This window comes from Dromaius novaehollandiae, chromosome W (assembly GCF_036370855.1).
Source record: "Dromaius novaehollandiae isolate bDroNov1 chromosome W, bDroNov1.hap1, whole genome shotgun sequence".
Taxonomy (NCBI): Eukaryota; Metazoa; Chordata; class Aves; order Casuariiformes; family Dromaiidae; genus Dromaius; species Dromaius novaehollandiae.
The window spans coordinates 41,810,671-41,827,391 of NC_088130.1; the positions used below are offsets into that span (position 1 = coordinate 41,810,671).

Sequence of the window (16,721 nt, forward strand, 5' to 3'; positions counted from 1 at the left end):
TATCCATCTGTTGAAATATCTCTTTTAAAAAACTAGTATGTCCTATGGAAGTAAATTATTATAATCTGTTCTGTTTCCATTATACTGAGATTCTAAAATCATTAAACTTGGTTCTTTTACCTGACAAAACATCGTTATTCTGATTAGGTAGTAGCCAGCTAATACCACTGAAAATTCAGGGCCCATGCCTAGGCGAAGCTTAGGGCAGAAACTAACCCAAAGGCATTTTCATATATGGATTTAAAGACGGCCATATTACTGCCAACATGGAACACCCACTATACAACATGACATGGTGTTAGTTCTGGGAATGAGTTCCATTCAAAATGAACAACGTCTTTAAAAACTAAAAATCACTGTAGTTGCCAAAATAAATACGAAAGTAGTACTACTTGAGAAGTTACAGTAACTTACCTAAAATTAAGGTAGGCCAATTAGCTATTCTTGCTTTTAAACCTTGGTGAAATATTTCATGAAGAAACATGATGGTTTCACTGAAAAACAAGTATTTAAACAAACAAAAGGACATTTCAAGTTTTATTTTCTAATTAATAATTCACTGAGAAACATCCCTTCTGGTTATTAGTATATTTTGCACTTTGCTAGAAAAAACAGAAGATACTCATTATTATGGAAATCAATGCTTCTATTTGACTGTATTGTTTAAATTTTTAGCATAGCATCTTAGAAAAAATATAGCATTTGGTGTACAAACATTTCTAACCATTCAATTCTTTTAAATAAAAGCATCTATTAAATAACATGTTCCATAGTTCACCAAACATGTTCCAAAAATATCCTTGACAATACATTCAGATGCAGAAACCTCAGTCAGTGGTTGTCATCTGTATTCTCACTTGCTGCTCTTGAAGATTTGAACGCAGCTTACAACTCTTCTATACTATGAACCTTAATACTGTACTTTATCTCATGAAGTCAACAGAAACAGCATTTGAGACATCTAGTTGTAAGTGAAACCATCAAGAGTACAGCAATCTTGAATGAGTTATTATGAAAGGGAAGCCTGTTTCATAATTAAAGGAAGGTATTTTTTTTCTTAGAAGTTTGGGGCAGATGGGGATGCAAACCCAATCCTATATAGGATTCCAGAAGTCTGCTGAGCCATTTTTACACACTCATTACAATAGGATTTGGGTGCGTAATGCCATCCTTATTTGTAAGATATGAAAAGACAAGTGAAAGAGAGAAGGAGGTTTCTTAGGCAGATATAAGAAGAAAATTTGGCACATTCATCCACAAGGTCTTATCAAGATCATATGAGGCCACCAAGTCCAATTTTGCTCTCTTAAGAGAAGAGGAAATAGAAAAGGTGACAGTAAATTTGAGAACTGCCCGTGCCCTATGAGGCATGATTTGTCCTTTCCCTCCTACGGCAAAGGAAGAAATATAATGTAAAGATGCAAAAATTGGCTTTGAACAGCATCACAGACCGCACTTTGCCTTCTACCCAAGGAAACATGGATTACCTCAACGATATCAGTTATGTCAGAACAAAAAAAGCAGGTGCCAAACTTTACTACTGTAAATTAAACCAGGGGGAAAAGAAAAAAAAAAGCAAACAAAAAAACAAATACCTGTTGAGGAAAATGCTACTAACGTCATCATGACGGATAGGTGGCTTCTTTGAACTTGCAGCCATTCTTAAGGGCCTCAGAAAACAGTTCACAAGAACATAAAGTTGATGCACATATTCAGATTCAGCCTCAACCATGTTAAAAACTATCTGGTTCCTTTTTCTCATACTTTCTGCATGGGGAGAACAAATATAATCTTGGACAATAGTCTTCCATTTTCTTCTACATAACCAGCCCCGCATAAAGCTCTGAACCTAAAATGGACCAAATAGAAATGAAGAATGAGAAAAAAAAGATACATGATTTATGACAAGCTTTTCTTTGTGGAACTAACCTTTTAAATGAAATGTATTTCTTAAAAAAAAATGCTTGTTGCCCAGTATCCTCTAAAAGATTATCGTGCCATAATTGCTGCCTGCATTTCTTTTTCAGATTTTTATTTGTTAATAGAAGCTCCACAAGCATTTACTAATATCTTCTGCCAGAAAAGAGGTTGGAAAGATACACATATCAACATCCCTCTTACTTCAAGCTCAAATGTTGTATCTTTGTATATATTCTCCCTGTCAGCACAACTGTTGTGCACACAGTGCTATTTTTTAACTCCTTTTACTTCCCATTAAATATTTATTATCTTCTAACCCCCCTCCCCAACTTATTGTGCAAAGTTCTCATATATGACATCTCAAGGCTTTCTTTTTTTTTTTTTGATATCAGTACTGACATAATTCTGAAATAGTTAAGCTCCATTTGCTTTCTGTTCTTAATAGATATCATTTAGCACATGTATTTAGAGCTACATTGCTTAACATCAGACACCTAGACCAGCAATACTATTTTTCAGAAAAGACTGATTTTTGCTCTTCTTAAAAGGTGTCTCTATGTAATAGAAAAATGTACTCAAGTGTAATATCCATTCAAGTTACAAGTGGATTAAAGATTACAGAAAGGGTCTACTTCTGGTTACAGAAAACTTGAGTGTGTCTTTGCCCTATTCATGATGTGCAAATCATTCATCTTGAAAGAGAAATGCAAAACCTCACTGGTAACCTATTATTCTAAACAAACAACTTTTAAAATGTGCCCAACTGATCACAACTATCAAGATACAGAATGCAATGAATTATATACAGAAGAGAACTCTTCTTGTACTAAAAGGAGATGTTTCTGGCTTCTATTTCAATGTTCTATTTATATGAAAAGGAAAATTCCCACAAGAGTACCAGCTCAGGAGTGACCTAAAGTCAGACAGTGCCACCCAGAAAAGGTGAGTGAAACTAAATTCACATAACAGAGGCTATTATATGATTGAACAGGTTTAGCACTATGAGGATGGGACCACTTCTTCAAGCAAGGGTTCCATTTATGCCCATTCTTCAGGATTCGTAGGGGCTACCTATGCGCACAGTTCTGGAGCGTGGTTATCTCGTCTTAAGCAACATTACCAAAAATTGCACATGTAAATACAGTACAGATTAGGTTCTTTCCCTATTACCACAAACACTGGCCATAGAATCCTAGAACAATCATCATCAAGCAGACTAAAAGACAACCTAAAATAATACTACTCTCTGCATTTTCAATATTTGTATTTCAGCTGCAGTGACAGGATGTTAGTCATTCTCTTATATCTTTATAATCATTTTTATAAGAAAAGAGAATAAAGTCACTATACCCTTGATTCCCACAGGAAATAGTCTATGGCTTAGTTTCATTGTTTCCAAGCAATTGAAGGTAATGTGCAAACTTCACTAAAAAATTGAATATACACATTGCAAGTAAAGATGAATATTTAAATACCAAATATACCACAGGATAAATATGCCACTGAAACATACAAAGCTGATGCAATTTAAGTGATTTAAACAGGTATAGGGCAAAAGGAATCTTGCTATCTGAGTGTACTTAATGGAACGATAATTGAAGACAAAACATCCCCTGTCCCACCTTTCTCCTTTCAGGCACAAAATATGGCAAGTTTACCTTTTTAATTTTTTTAATATCTGGATCCTCATCTTCCTGGTTGCCTTGATAAGGTCGCATTCTTTCTTTTGTTTTATTGAGAGCTATAATCTGACAAAAATAATAACTCATTAAATGCTTTTTCACGTTGATGAAACAGTTACAGAACAAACAGAAAAATAACATTCTCTTTTTTGAAGGCTCTTAGAGTCTGTTAAAGCTGCATGGAATGACAAGCACATATTTGGTCACAGAGGCATCAACACAGTTCTCTCCAATACAGATGGAGGAAGAATGAGAAGAGAGCTGATTCTCCTCTCAAAATCAAGTGCGCCTTTCAGACCCTAACAGGTCAGGACTGCAACAAAATTTTTAACATTCAGTGAAACAGTCCACAATACTGTCATAACCAAAGACTGTGTGTCAAAGATCAAACAAATGCTTTAAACTCCATGTGTGAAGACAAGAAGGAAATGATACAATCAGTTGTATCCACATTGCAAAGCAATGCATCATCTTAAATTCTCTGACAGAGATGTAATCCAGTAAGCTGAAGAGTCACCAATACTTCTAAAAAACCATGTGGCCAAATGTTCCTAGGAGGACTGTTACAGCTTTTCGTACTGGGTTCTGTTATTTTTACAAATATTACAGCAATATAGACAGAAAAACATGTGAATTCAAGAACTGCCTGATGACTGTGTCACATACCTCAGATTTAAGTCTTTCAATTTCTGTGTCCTGATCTTCAAGTTGATGTCGAAGCTGATTGGCTGCAATCTTTTCAGTCTCCACAATCTGGACGAGATGAATATACTTCTGCATTAACACCTCCCTTTCAATCAGAATATCTGAGTAACTGAAATGAAAAACATGTAAGCTAGTAAAAATAGCAAATGTTGACTTCCTTATCGTCCTATGAGATAGAATAAACATTACACCAATGACAAGTAAAAGAAATTTAAAAAATTGTGTTTTCCTTAATATATGATGAATAGCTTTATCATAAATCATCCAAACCTATAAAGCGTTCAACATTCTCTTTTTAGACACAAGAGTTGCCCCATCCCAGAGCACTGATCTTTTATTTTATTTATTCTCAGGCTAAGCCGAAAACTTTATTCATTCAATTTTATTTATTTATTTTTCATTAAGAGATGCATTTTTTCCTTCTTTTTACCAACATCTGACTCTTAATCAGAATTATTTCTAACACTCTCTAGCTGTCAGATCTCTTTATGGAAGAATCCCCATCCTAACCCTCAACACTCTTATTCTGGTTTGCTATTACCTGTTTTATTGTTTAGGCCAGTTTGAGATTACTCAAATAAATTGTATATTCTAATTAATAACAGAAACTATGCTATCAACCCTTTCTTTTAGCTCTTTGCTGGCAGCTTGTCATTAGTATGCATTTCCCTTACAAGGGACAGTATCTCTAGTCCAGTTAAATGTCACAACCAAAGCAGTGATGAGCATCATACTGGAAGTATGGTACTCATCTTCAGATAAAGGAGACTATTAATGTTCGGGTTATCATATCTTTAAATTAGTTCTTCCTATGCAACATCTTCATCTGCCATTCTTTCATGTGATTCAACATCTTTTATATAGATAATTCAAAGGTGCAGAAAAAGCCTATGTACTTGCTCAGGGTGCATTCGGTCCCATCATCCATGTCATTAAAGAAGATATTAAACAGTAATGTCCACAGTATCCACCCCTGTGGGACACCACTAGTGACTGGCCTCCAGCTGGACTTTGTACCGCTGATCACCACCTCCTGAGGCTGTCAGTCAGTTTTCAGCCTACCTAACCACCTAACTGACCACTTATTTAGCTTGTACTTCAGCAGCTTTTCTATAAGGATTTTATGGGAGACAGTGTCAAACGCCTTGCTAAAGTCAAGGTAAACAACATCCACTGCTCTCCCCTCATCTACCCAGCCAGTCAGCCCATCACAGAAGGCTAACAGGTTGGTTAAGCAAAATTTCCCCCTCATAAATCCATGCTGGTCACTACTACTACTCCTGGTCACCTTCCTGTCCTTTATGTACCTGGAAGTAATATCCAGGATTATTGCTCCATCATCTTCCCAGGTGAGGTGAGGCTGACAGATCTATAGTTCACTGGACACTCCTTCTTGCCCTTCTTAAAGATAGAGGTGATACTTGCTTTCTTCCAGTCCTCTGGAACTTCTCCTGATCACCATGACCTTTCAAAGATAATCAAAAGTGGCTTTGCAATGACATCAACCAGCTCCCTCAGAACTCACAGGTGCATCCCATCAGGGTCCATGGACTTGTACACATCCACTTTGTTTAAGTGTTCTCTAACTGATCTTCCTCCGCTGACCTTAAGTCTTCTTTACTTCAGACTTCCCCTTTGGTCTCAGGGGCCTAGGATTCCTGAAGGCCAGTCTTTCCAGTGAAGATGAGGCCAAGAAGGCATTCAGTACCTCTGCCTTTTGTGTGTCCTTTGTGACCAGGGCCCATGCCCCATTTAGCAGCAGGCCCACATCTTCCTTTTGCTGCTTATGTACTTACAGAGTTAGACATCATCATGCTTACATTGCTTGTCTGTATATCCAGCATACTCCTAGCAGCCTTCTAGGAGGGTGCAGTTTCAATACTGAGTCAGCAGGCTTGTAGTTATTATATATGTATTAAAAATCCTTTGTTAAAGAAAAAAATGGTACCAAAGTGTTCAAATGTCAAAGGAAGATGAAAAATTCTTAACATGTAAGCAACCAACCTAGCTCTAGTTCTCTGGCTTTCACATATATTTACCAGAAGGAAGCAACTGCTGCAAACTACAGCTTTCTATAAAGTGGTATTATATTGTATTAAGAGAAGCAATTCTATAAATTTATAATAATAGGTAATAAGAATCATAAAGACAGAACATCCTGAGAGGAGAGACTATACTGATCTCTTATTATCTTCTGTACAGACAGCTAAGTAAGAGTCAAAACAGATCTTTTAAGAACCTTAAGCTCCAACTGATCACTGACTACCACATGTAGATGGAATGTCCTCAGTAAAATGATGCATCATTTAGGCCCCAGGAGAGCTGGCATGCTCAGAAGACGTAGGAAAATCGGAGAAAGTTTTATCATTACCTCATTATTAGGGACTCTCCATTGTGATGGCATACCAAAATATAGGCTCCTGTAGTGCTACGAGCAAATATAATTGATTTTCATATTCAATTTAGACCAGAGTTAGGGTTCATTCAGTCACTCTACCACAACTGTACTAAAGCTACCCAGGCAGCTGAAAGCACCTCACCAGAATTGTGTATGGAGATATCAAATCACCCAGGTCTTGAAACACAAAACAAACAACTCAACTCTTTATAAAAATCAGACAATACAGCTTTGGGGGTTTAGAATGCAAAAGAAACTGCAGATACATCTGCCCATACTAATTGCCTTCAAGAAGCTATAGGTCTCCTCACCAAAGGAGGAACAGCCTCCAGACAAATTTTAAAGTCTAGTATCACTCTGATAGCACGTTAGGGATGGAAAGAGTAAATGTTACAATAGATCTTATGCAATCCATCCATACAACTTTAATCAATATGACTTCAGAGACCACCTGTGCAGACCCTTAATGAACTCCCATATGATATGGCGTATCAGAGAACATCTATGGCTCCTAGGCTTACAGTGCCATGCTTATGGGAAGATAAAAAATAAGAGGGGCTTTCAAACACACATGGCCTAATATTTAGGAAGGCTGTAAAGGATGTGTCTACAAATTTTGAGTCAAACAGGTGGGAAGTGGCACTTGGACTAACGCAGAACTACTGAAACCGGAATTGGGAGCAGGGGGTGTGTGGGACTGGGTGATGCATGGGGAAGTACAGGAAATCTGTGCACCAAATCAGTCATGATTTTTAGTATAAGACCATTTTAACTGAGATCAGAAAATAAGAAATAAGAATTAGAACAGGGCTGCACCCTCTCAGAAGGGTGACACTGACAACCACTGGAGTTTTCACACACCCAGACCGTTCCAGCTGGGGAATGACTTGCTCTTGGACCAGGAGTATGTTGGCAGGGCAATGTTACACTTTTAATGGAGAATAGGACAATTCCAAAAACATACCTCATTAATCACCGTGTTATCCATCAAACTCAGAAACATGGGGCACACTTGCAACTCATAATAAAAGAGCAACTTTTCCATTGTCCTGGCCCTCATTTATCCAGCAAAATCTAACTATGGGAATTGATCTACCAACAAATTGGAGCAGTGAGGAACCCTACTCCATTATGCAAAACTGGGACAGAATTCAACAACAGCTACAAAGCATTGACCAAAACCCAAGAGAAGGGGCGCTCCTCTCTATGAGTTGAGGCTTCACAGAGCTAGTATGAACTCATTCTAACTGTTTCTGGAGAGCGCAATTAGAAGGATTTTGAGTGTTCCCTTAGAAAGCGACTACCACACCAATCATCTGGACAGTCATAACTATCAATATAATCATCATTCCCTTTAGACTTTTGTATCTAAAATATCTAGCTGATCTGGAGACAAGAGAAAAGGGAGATACAGCATGAATATATCTGTCAAGACCTAAGAGCCCCTTTAAGGAGTCCTTGCGGCAGCACTAAGACATCTGCTCCAGCAGCGCAACCTTACAAGGGGATAAAACAGATTTTTATGAAGTGCTGTGCAAGGAGAGATGATGGTGTGGTTCTCTCTGGTTTTATTTTTAAGGGTGGGAATGTCAGGGTATGTGATAAAAGGCTGATCTTCACAATGACAAAGGAGCACAGAGGAACAACAACTGCTGAGGAACTTTAACCTAATCAGTGAAATAAGCCCTCTGATCCAGCTACAGCTAGGGCTATCACAGAACACAAATCAATCCATAAACCACTTTTCTCCACAAACATGAAGGAGCATGAGAAACAATGGCAGGTAAGGGAACCCCAACAACCCACTGAGAGAAATGAGGCCCTTTGCCCTAGCCACTCATAGTGCAACCAGGAGAGAGGGATCATCCCCCATGGTCCAGGGGTGAAATTCATCAAGGTCAGTCAATGGAAAGGTTCTCCAGAGCACCTTGCAGTGCTCTGACAAGCGTGACTGCCTACAGCAGTAGGAAACTGATTATGGGAGGCAGGGAAAGACATTTGGGGATGGTACAAGACTTACCATGGGATAGGTCTACCAGGGGAAAGTACCAAAGGCAGGCAAAAGGAGGGATCGAGGAAGTGTGGGGAAGAACAAGTGTGAGAAAATAGAGCAACAGGGGATAAAAGGGGCTGGTCATGTGTAAACAGGGTGCTGGTCAGGATGCTCGTCTGGCCATGCCCTGAGCCTGATCACCATAGCCTGTCCTGTCTGCTCATTAAACTCATTTTTAACTATTCTCCTGGGCAAGGGCACTCTCCAGTCTGTGTGCACATGCGTGCACAGAGGCTTATGTGCCAGCAACTGGAGTGCTGGTCCCTGCAGGTCACAGGGGCTCATGTCTCTGTGGTGCCAGCAACTGGAGCGAGTCAGGATACATATGGGATCGCTCCAGAGTCTCAAGCCAGACTAGCTGGCAAGTAGGGAAAGTGGCCTGGGAGCCATGTATCAAAGCAGCCGTAAGTCTAGGCTGGATAGGGCTATCTCCAAGTGAGACAACTGAAGAAGCTGGCTACTGGAGGGCCAAGGAGGTCCAAGCCCATTACTAAGATGACCGTGAGGTTTTGGGGTTCACAAAGAGACTCATTTGCATGCGCGCATGTCTCTGAGTTAGGCAACTACAGATGAGAATATCCAAGGGCCAGCTACCAGACAGGCTGAGAGTTTAAGGCCAGTTCCTGGAGGGATTCATAGTGCATGTGGCAGGGGGAGGGTTTGTGTACTAATTACCAGGGAAACTACAGCGTATATGTGTGACTGTGTGGGTGTGAGTACCAGCAACTGGAGTGAGGCCACACGCCTCAGGGGCTTGTATGTCTGTGTGCGTTAGGCAACCTCAAAGACCAAGGATCCAGAGACAGATACTGCATAGACTGCGTGTCTAGGCTATTTACTGGTGTGATTAACATTGTATAGATGTATACATTTCCCACTAACAGACCTTCATCCTGATCAGCCAGAGAAGGGAAAGAACGATGCCATTGATGGTGCAAGTACTGAGTGTATCTGTCCAAACTGATTTGTACAGCCAGCTGTGTGTATATGTGTATACATGTTGTATACATGTGTTTGCTCGTGTGCCTGTTGGGAACACATGCTCAGCCCTGCTACTGGTTTGACCTGTGTAAAGGGAGCAGCAGCAGTCTCACCGCTATTGGGCTACCGGATTCAGCAACCCCTAATGCTTCGTTCTGTGATTCTAGCTGGACATTATTTCGAAGGCAGACATGAGCTTGCTTTGTTCGTGTTCTCAGCATTACTCAAGTTCTCTCAGCCCTATCCCTAGCCGACTGGAAATCACAAAATGGTGGTTATTATAGCCGCAAGTCTCAGCTAATATATCCTCTCCATCAGTAAGGCTTCAGCAGCAGGGCACTTGCTCCCAGCTTCTAGGCAGTTCCAAAAGGGTATACTGAGTTTACAACTGCCTACAAAAATCTTACCTGAAATACCCCCTACATTTGTAAGCAAAGTGTGCCAACGAAATTGAAGGGCAAGCCTTTTTTTGACAATCGCTTGTTGGAGGGCAGTAGTTTGGCATATGCGTTAGACAGTAGTCTAGCTGAAAGAAGCACTCATCTTTCTCCCCCCCACAGCACCCTTCCCTATCCCACCCATTTGCTGCCCTTTCCCTTGTACAGTGAACACAGGTGTGTTGCATGGATGTGCAGTGAAAAGATCCAGAGAACTGAGATGGATTAAATTAGGTGGCAAAAAAGAAATAAAATAGAATTCATTTTAATGCAACTCAGTTTCCCAATTAAGTTCACACTTGTGTCAGCATGCAGAAAGGGATGGTAAAGGTGTGGGAATGAATGGCTGACTTATGAGAATGACAGCTGTTTCTTTCGGCAGCAGTGTTGGGTTATGCAGGTCTAAAGCACACATGAAAATGCAGCCGGAAGTACTTAAGACTTTCCAGTAAGCTAAAGTAGAAAAGGCCAAGATATTTGTCCAGTACTGCACCAATGTAAAAATATGAAACAGATAAAGAATTGTTCAGTTGTGTGCCAAAAAACCCAAAACAAACAAAAAAAACCCACACACATAAAACCATAGAATAATTTGTAAGAGAAAATAAAAAGTTAGCCTCAGAAGAGACCAAGGTCTGGAACAAAAATCCAAAACAGAACCTCCAGTCACTTACTGAGGAATTAGGATTTGCCAAGAATGAGTCCACCAACCCAGAAATGGCATAACAACTAAATCTTACTCTGCCACTCTGGATATTACTGAGAACTCAAAACACGGAGAATTCAAATAAAAGGGAAAAGCACGCAAAGTAGGAACACATGTGAAGGTCATAATGGAGTCTCGTAAAAATATATTGAATTACATATCCCACTGCAAATTCTGTGAGCCAAACAATGTCTCAGATGGGTGGGGGGGGGGGGGGGGGGGACCTATGGTGGAGAACGTGAGCACTGCACTGTTTAGCCTCAGCGTACAAAAGCCTGTCAGCTCCTGAAGAGCATGCACAGTACATCGCAAATGATTAGCAGCAGCATCCCACCCACAGTGAAATCTTCCAAGAAGCAACGGACAAGGCCACAACAGAAAATGCTTTAACTATGAATTTGCAACCAAATAAAACATCAATTTACTGCAGTGGGACAAAAAAGTACACAGTGGAACTCTAGGGGTCATTTTTCAACTATATGACTTTCAAATAAAATAAAACATGGAAGAGATTTTGATGGTTGCAAACACATCTTTGGCAAAAAAAAAAAATGTTAAAAACAATCCAAAATTAGATTTTGGATATGTCAATCTGAGAAAAGGAAAAGACAACAACCTCCCCCCCAAAAACCCTCAAAGAAGAGCCACCCTCAACTACTTTGTCTCAGTTGGCAAGAAAAATCTTATGCAATAGTCTAAAACTATTATTTTCACTTCTTTGATATATCTTTGATAAAAGACCCAAGAGTTAAATAACTAATTATCCATCTCCAAGTTGTTTTTGCTAGATGCAATACAAAGCAAATAAAAGCAGTTTACACTGACATAGAAAAGTATCAGAATAATGAAGCAACCACAGTAATGTGCCACACTATATACATAGCAACTAAATCACAGAATGGTTGTGTGTCACTTGTCGATATCTTACTCAAGAAAATAATATTAAAACAAGAAAAGCAATGCACAAGTCCCTAGAGACCAAGGAATTTAGAGACCTACGTAGAAAGTTACATTAAAAAAAAGCCTGACCTCAAACAACTGAGGGGCCTTATGATATCCCTCGCAATGGCGTCTGTAGTTCAGTTCAGATGGGCACACAAATAAAAGGGAAAAGCCAAATAGCGAAAGGAGGGAAGATAAGCAGACTGATACTTTGCTGTGACAGCCCAAGAGAGGTGCTGACAACATGAGCTTAGAAGAATGGAGACCGAGTTTTCTTCTAAAAGATGCAAATATTCTGAGGGAGGCCAAATTCATCCACCCCCCACCTTGAACCTCAAGACTATGTTAGTCTTAGCAAGCTTAAGTTGTCAATATTTTCAGCTTTGTGTTGTTTAATATTGGCTTAAGCACTTTTTGTTAAGTTCTGGCTTGGAAATTAATACATGGTACTGGTGACTACCTTTATGGACTGAATTTCCTACAAGGAAATTCTCCCTCAGTCCTGTGAAACTCATCTTCCTTACATGCATTTTACACTAGGCAATGGATAAGGAACATATTATCCTGAGAACTGGGAGCAGACTGTGGGATTTTGCTTACCCCTGAATGCCCCTTACCACAAGGCAGAAAAGTTAGATTCTTTTTTCATTTGCTTTCTCTCTTACTTAATGACAGAAATCAGCCCAGATTCAGTAAGAAGGTGAAGGGTTCTTTCTCATCCCCTCAACAATACTGGCCTGCCTGCTGCTGAACACACACTCCTGGGGTGTGTTTAGAGTACAAAGCCTCATAGCTTCTCAGTTCCTGAAACAATACATTAACCTGAGAGAGCTACCACACAAATTGTGGCTGATCTAACACCAGGACCCAGCAGGTGTTTCCCAAGAAAGGATCAGACCTGCTCAGTTAGGCACCTATATTCAAAGGAGGGTAAGGATACAAAGACTAGATGCCTAGAGGACAGAAGGCTTAGAGCTTCAAGGCATAATTTCAGAGGGTCTAAATTACTAGCTGGTATTGTTCGCTCTTAATTCTGAAGCAAAATCACTTCTGTTTACATGGCTCAGGTTCTAAGCAACTCAGAAACTGCCTCTTTTCTTGTGCGTTACCATGGTAGTGTAGATTAGCTGAGGTTAGAGAACACGAGAGAAGGCTGGAGGAACTGCATTTCAGCAAAGACATTTGCCTCTGCTACCCATTTCCCAGAGCTTGGGTTATATGATTTCCACTGACATTATACTGTAAGCCTCGCCTATCCACCACTTTGACCTTTTCTCCGGGAAGGAGTATTGCATTGCTGAAGTCCTATCATGTCCCTATTTACAAGGCTTACCCTTTTAAAATTGAACATTGTTCAGAAATTCAGTTTGGAGATGGAATTTTACTTGTGGCATTTTATCATAATTACAGTTTGACCTCCTTCTTGTACTTATTTCTACACAGTCTTTTTAAGAAACATTCATTTACTCATTTCTGTGGCAGGTAACTTATTTCTTCATACATATAATACACTCCCTTAAAAAGAGAACTAATCCTAGCAGTTCCGTTTCCAATAAAAGTATACTTTTCTTGAAGAAATTTCAACTAGAACACAATCATTTGTGAATGATAAAATACAGTGTTACAAGCATGAACTGATAAAGGCAATTTTTTTATAGCATACCTATGGATCACAAACAATACCTATCTAATGCACTGTAATATGTTTCTTCTTAGAGAGTGGATTTAGATTTCCAAATTATTATCAGTTTATCAACAATAAAATGGAGCTGAGCATAAACAAGCAAACTTCATACCTAGCTTGGTGAATAGCTTCTACCCATTCATCTCCATCAACTTCATCCTCACAACGGAGCTCCAGTGGCTTCTGCCCTTCATGGCCAAAAAGAACAGTAAAGTAGTGCTGCAAATTAAAACAAGAAAAAAAAAATGTTTAGAAATCTCTTTTAAATAAAACATATACACAACAAGCCAAAGAACTGAATGTTTAACACAGCCCAAATCATTAAATCACATCCTCCAAGGCTGGTAAAGTATCAGTTGTGAAATGTGGATTGAAGTTGAAACTATATCCTTAACACATTCCCCCGGGTATTAGGGTAATAACTTTCACCATACTTATAACAAGTTATTGATCTTAAGTTCTCACATACAAGACAACATTTATATAATTTCCTTAGTAGCTTCTACCATTGAATACAATAGGGTGACCATAGTGGGGTGCCTGTAGTTCTCTCTCTTTTTGCCTTTTTCAACTAAGATTTTCCTCAGATGCCAGCATAGAGCTCTCCTGTGGAAGTTATAGCTGAAATCACTTTCAAATCAGGTGCTGCCACCACATCTTCACAAGGAGAATGCAGAAGGTGAGCTCCACTCCACTGAGTCTAGCTTATTTCTTCACCATTCCAACAGAACAAGTACCCGCTCTCCCTCATCACACTCCCAGACAATTCTCTTTTTTTTCTTTAAAAGAAACCTCCAACATAATTTTCATTGCAACAAATCTTTGTCATCACAACAAAATACTATTTACACAAGAAGCGTCATATTCTTTGACAGCATTTTTTACATAAAAGTACTTAGTCTACAGCATGTTCCGTAAAACACAGTTTCAGGCAAGCTTTTGCTGTAGTCAGAATTGTTAATGTAGTAGTAAGTACAAGAGGAGAAAAAAATATCTAGTGGGGAGGATGAATCCCCAGTCAGCTACTTTAAAATCCATTTTTCGAGGCTGGTTACTTACAACCCTGTATTACACAGCCTGCATATTAACTTACAGCCAGGTAGCAAGCAGTATTCTTTTAACTTAGATGCAAAACAGGTGTGAAAATAGTCTTACTAAACACTCACCAAAAATTTCCATAGGTACCTGAAGTGTGCCAGTTAGTAAATCAGCAGTTTCACAAGCAGAGGGACCTCTGAGGGAGCTGGCTATACATAGAACCATCTAGTTATTAGGCCAGGCGTGATTAAGGAGGTCTAAGAGTGAAGGTCTCTGCAACAAATCATTCATTCTTCTTCACTACTTAGAATTCCTCAACCCCTCTTCCACCTCCACCCCACTTAACAGGGAAATGACTATAACTGCACGGCAGCAACTATTTTCTGGGATCTAAATGCAAATTCCACACTCACTCCAGTCAACCAGTGAGGTGCATAATTTGCTCTCTCCTGCTCCATTAGCCATTGTTTACGCCAGTTAGTAACCCAAAGTGATGTCAACACACGTTCTGCTTTCTCTGTCAAACCCACAGCTCGGCTGGAAGAGCCTCTCTGAGCCAAATACAATGCTGGAGACCAAGCAAATGTAAAACATCTCTGAATTAAAAGCTATTTCCAAAGCAGGCAGAACACCAGCATAAACAGAAACAGAAGAGGTGAAATTTTACCTACAGAGATTTGGCTGCGGATATTGTCAATGTTTATAATGAATGTCATCCATGTAAAAAGAGAGGATTTTAGCTACTTATTGACCCCTTGTGAAACATCTGGCAGCCCGCTGCACACAAGTAACACACAAGTCAGCTGCAGAGTAAGGACAGAGCAGGCTCAATACACCACAGATAGATAGGGTTCACTACAACAGCGCTAATACTGTGTGTGCACCCATACTTGTACCTAGGTTTGTGTCTGGGGATCTTGCATCTACCAAACCCAGCCACCTCTGTGCTCCTGAGTATACTCACACGTTTGGTCTCATTTCAGGTAACATAAGGACATATGATGGCACTCCATAAAGAGGAAACTATTCATTTGTCAATTATATTAATTTAATAAAAATTGTTAAGCATATACAAAACACTTCTCATGCAGAAGTCCAAAAATACCCCAAGGGCAGCAACTGACAAACAGAACAACAGAAACAAGACAAAAGAAACAAAGAATTAACATTTAATAGCCTACACAAAGAAAGTCCAGTCTCAGATCCATTAAGTTTCAGAAACAAAACCATTCCAGTGCACGCAAAAGGATCAATAAATCATTCAAAGGACAATCCTATAAAACTGTGGTCTTTCTTTGTATCACTTAAAGCTGAATAACAAAAACTTTTAATGAGGTTCATAGGATTCTCTATAATAGCGTTGGATAAAAACTTGTATAACAATACAGGTCAGTTGAAAGTAACCTATAAGAAGAACAAAATTGCAGTAAGAATACACATAGTTGTACTTCATTTATAGACTGAGACAGCCTATTTTAACAAACGTATTTAAAGATAAACTGCACCTATTAGAGCTGGTTTTTTAATATAATAAATTATTTATGTTTCATAAAGCTGCTAACAAATCTAAAATGAGAATACAGACAAATATATACAAGCACTGGATTTAGTCTCATTCTGTAGAAATTCAAGGTAAAGGGAGAAGCAATATTACAGTCCTCTCTACTACTTCTTTTAAAGCGAGATAACTCAAACTTCATTCGAGCAAGACTTGCAGTGATTTTGCATTGCACAATTTAGACTTTTAGAGATACGTGGTTACTACGGTGATAGGCATGATCTAAATGCCCAGTCAGACCAAGAAAACGCATAAATTCAAAGCTGGTGGGCTACTAGAGTAGGACTGAGCACAGTGGAAACAAAAACTAAATTATAAAAAGGCATTTAGTTTCAGAAGCTGTTTTAAAAACTCATCTCACTTCCCCATTCCCCACGAACATGCACATTGCACTCCAACACCAGTATCAAGCGTCACATTGTTTGTCTAGAAGCTTGTATTTGGAAGAAGTGGTCAACTCTGGGGTAAGCAAAGTGTAAGCAAAGTATCATAACACAGCTCTAAAAAGAATCTCAGAGTCATCAATGAATCCTAGTCACATTTTAAAATAAATATTGCTCATTTACAAAACTAATTTACTACAAGAGAATAACATAGCATCTGCAATGCATTAGTAG

At 39.1% G+C, this 16,721-nt stretch overlaps 1 protein-coding gene across 2 annotated transcripts in view; it reads right to left on the reverse strand.

Moving 5' to 3' along the window:
* Positions 1-16,721, reverse strand: part of LOC135324155 (ras-specific guanine nucleotide-releasing factor 2) — a 129,776-nt gene that overhangs the window by 80,004 nt on the left and 33,051 nt on the right. For both annotated transcript variants that reach the window (XM_064499754.1, XM_064499753.1), the window contains exons 2-6: positions 13,621-13,727; positions 4,269-4,416; positions 3,579-3,668; positions 1,596-1,849; positions 415-494 (exon numbers count right to left, since the gene is read on the reverse strand). In XM_064499754.1, coding sequence (XP_064355824.1) covers positions 415-494; positions 1,596-1,849; positions 3,579-3,668; positions 4,269-4,416; positions 13,621-13,727 — 679 coding nt within the window. The remainder of the gene's footprint in view (positions 1-414; positions 495-1,595; positions 1,850-3,578; positions 3,669-4,268; positions 4,417-13,620; positions 13,728-16,721) is intronic.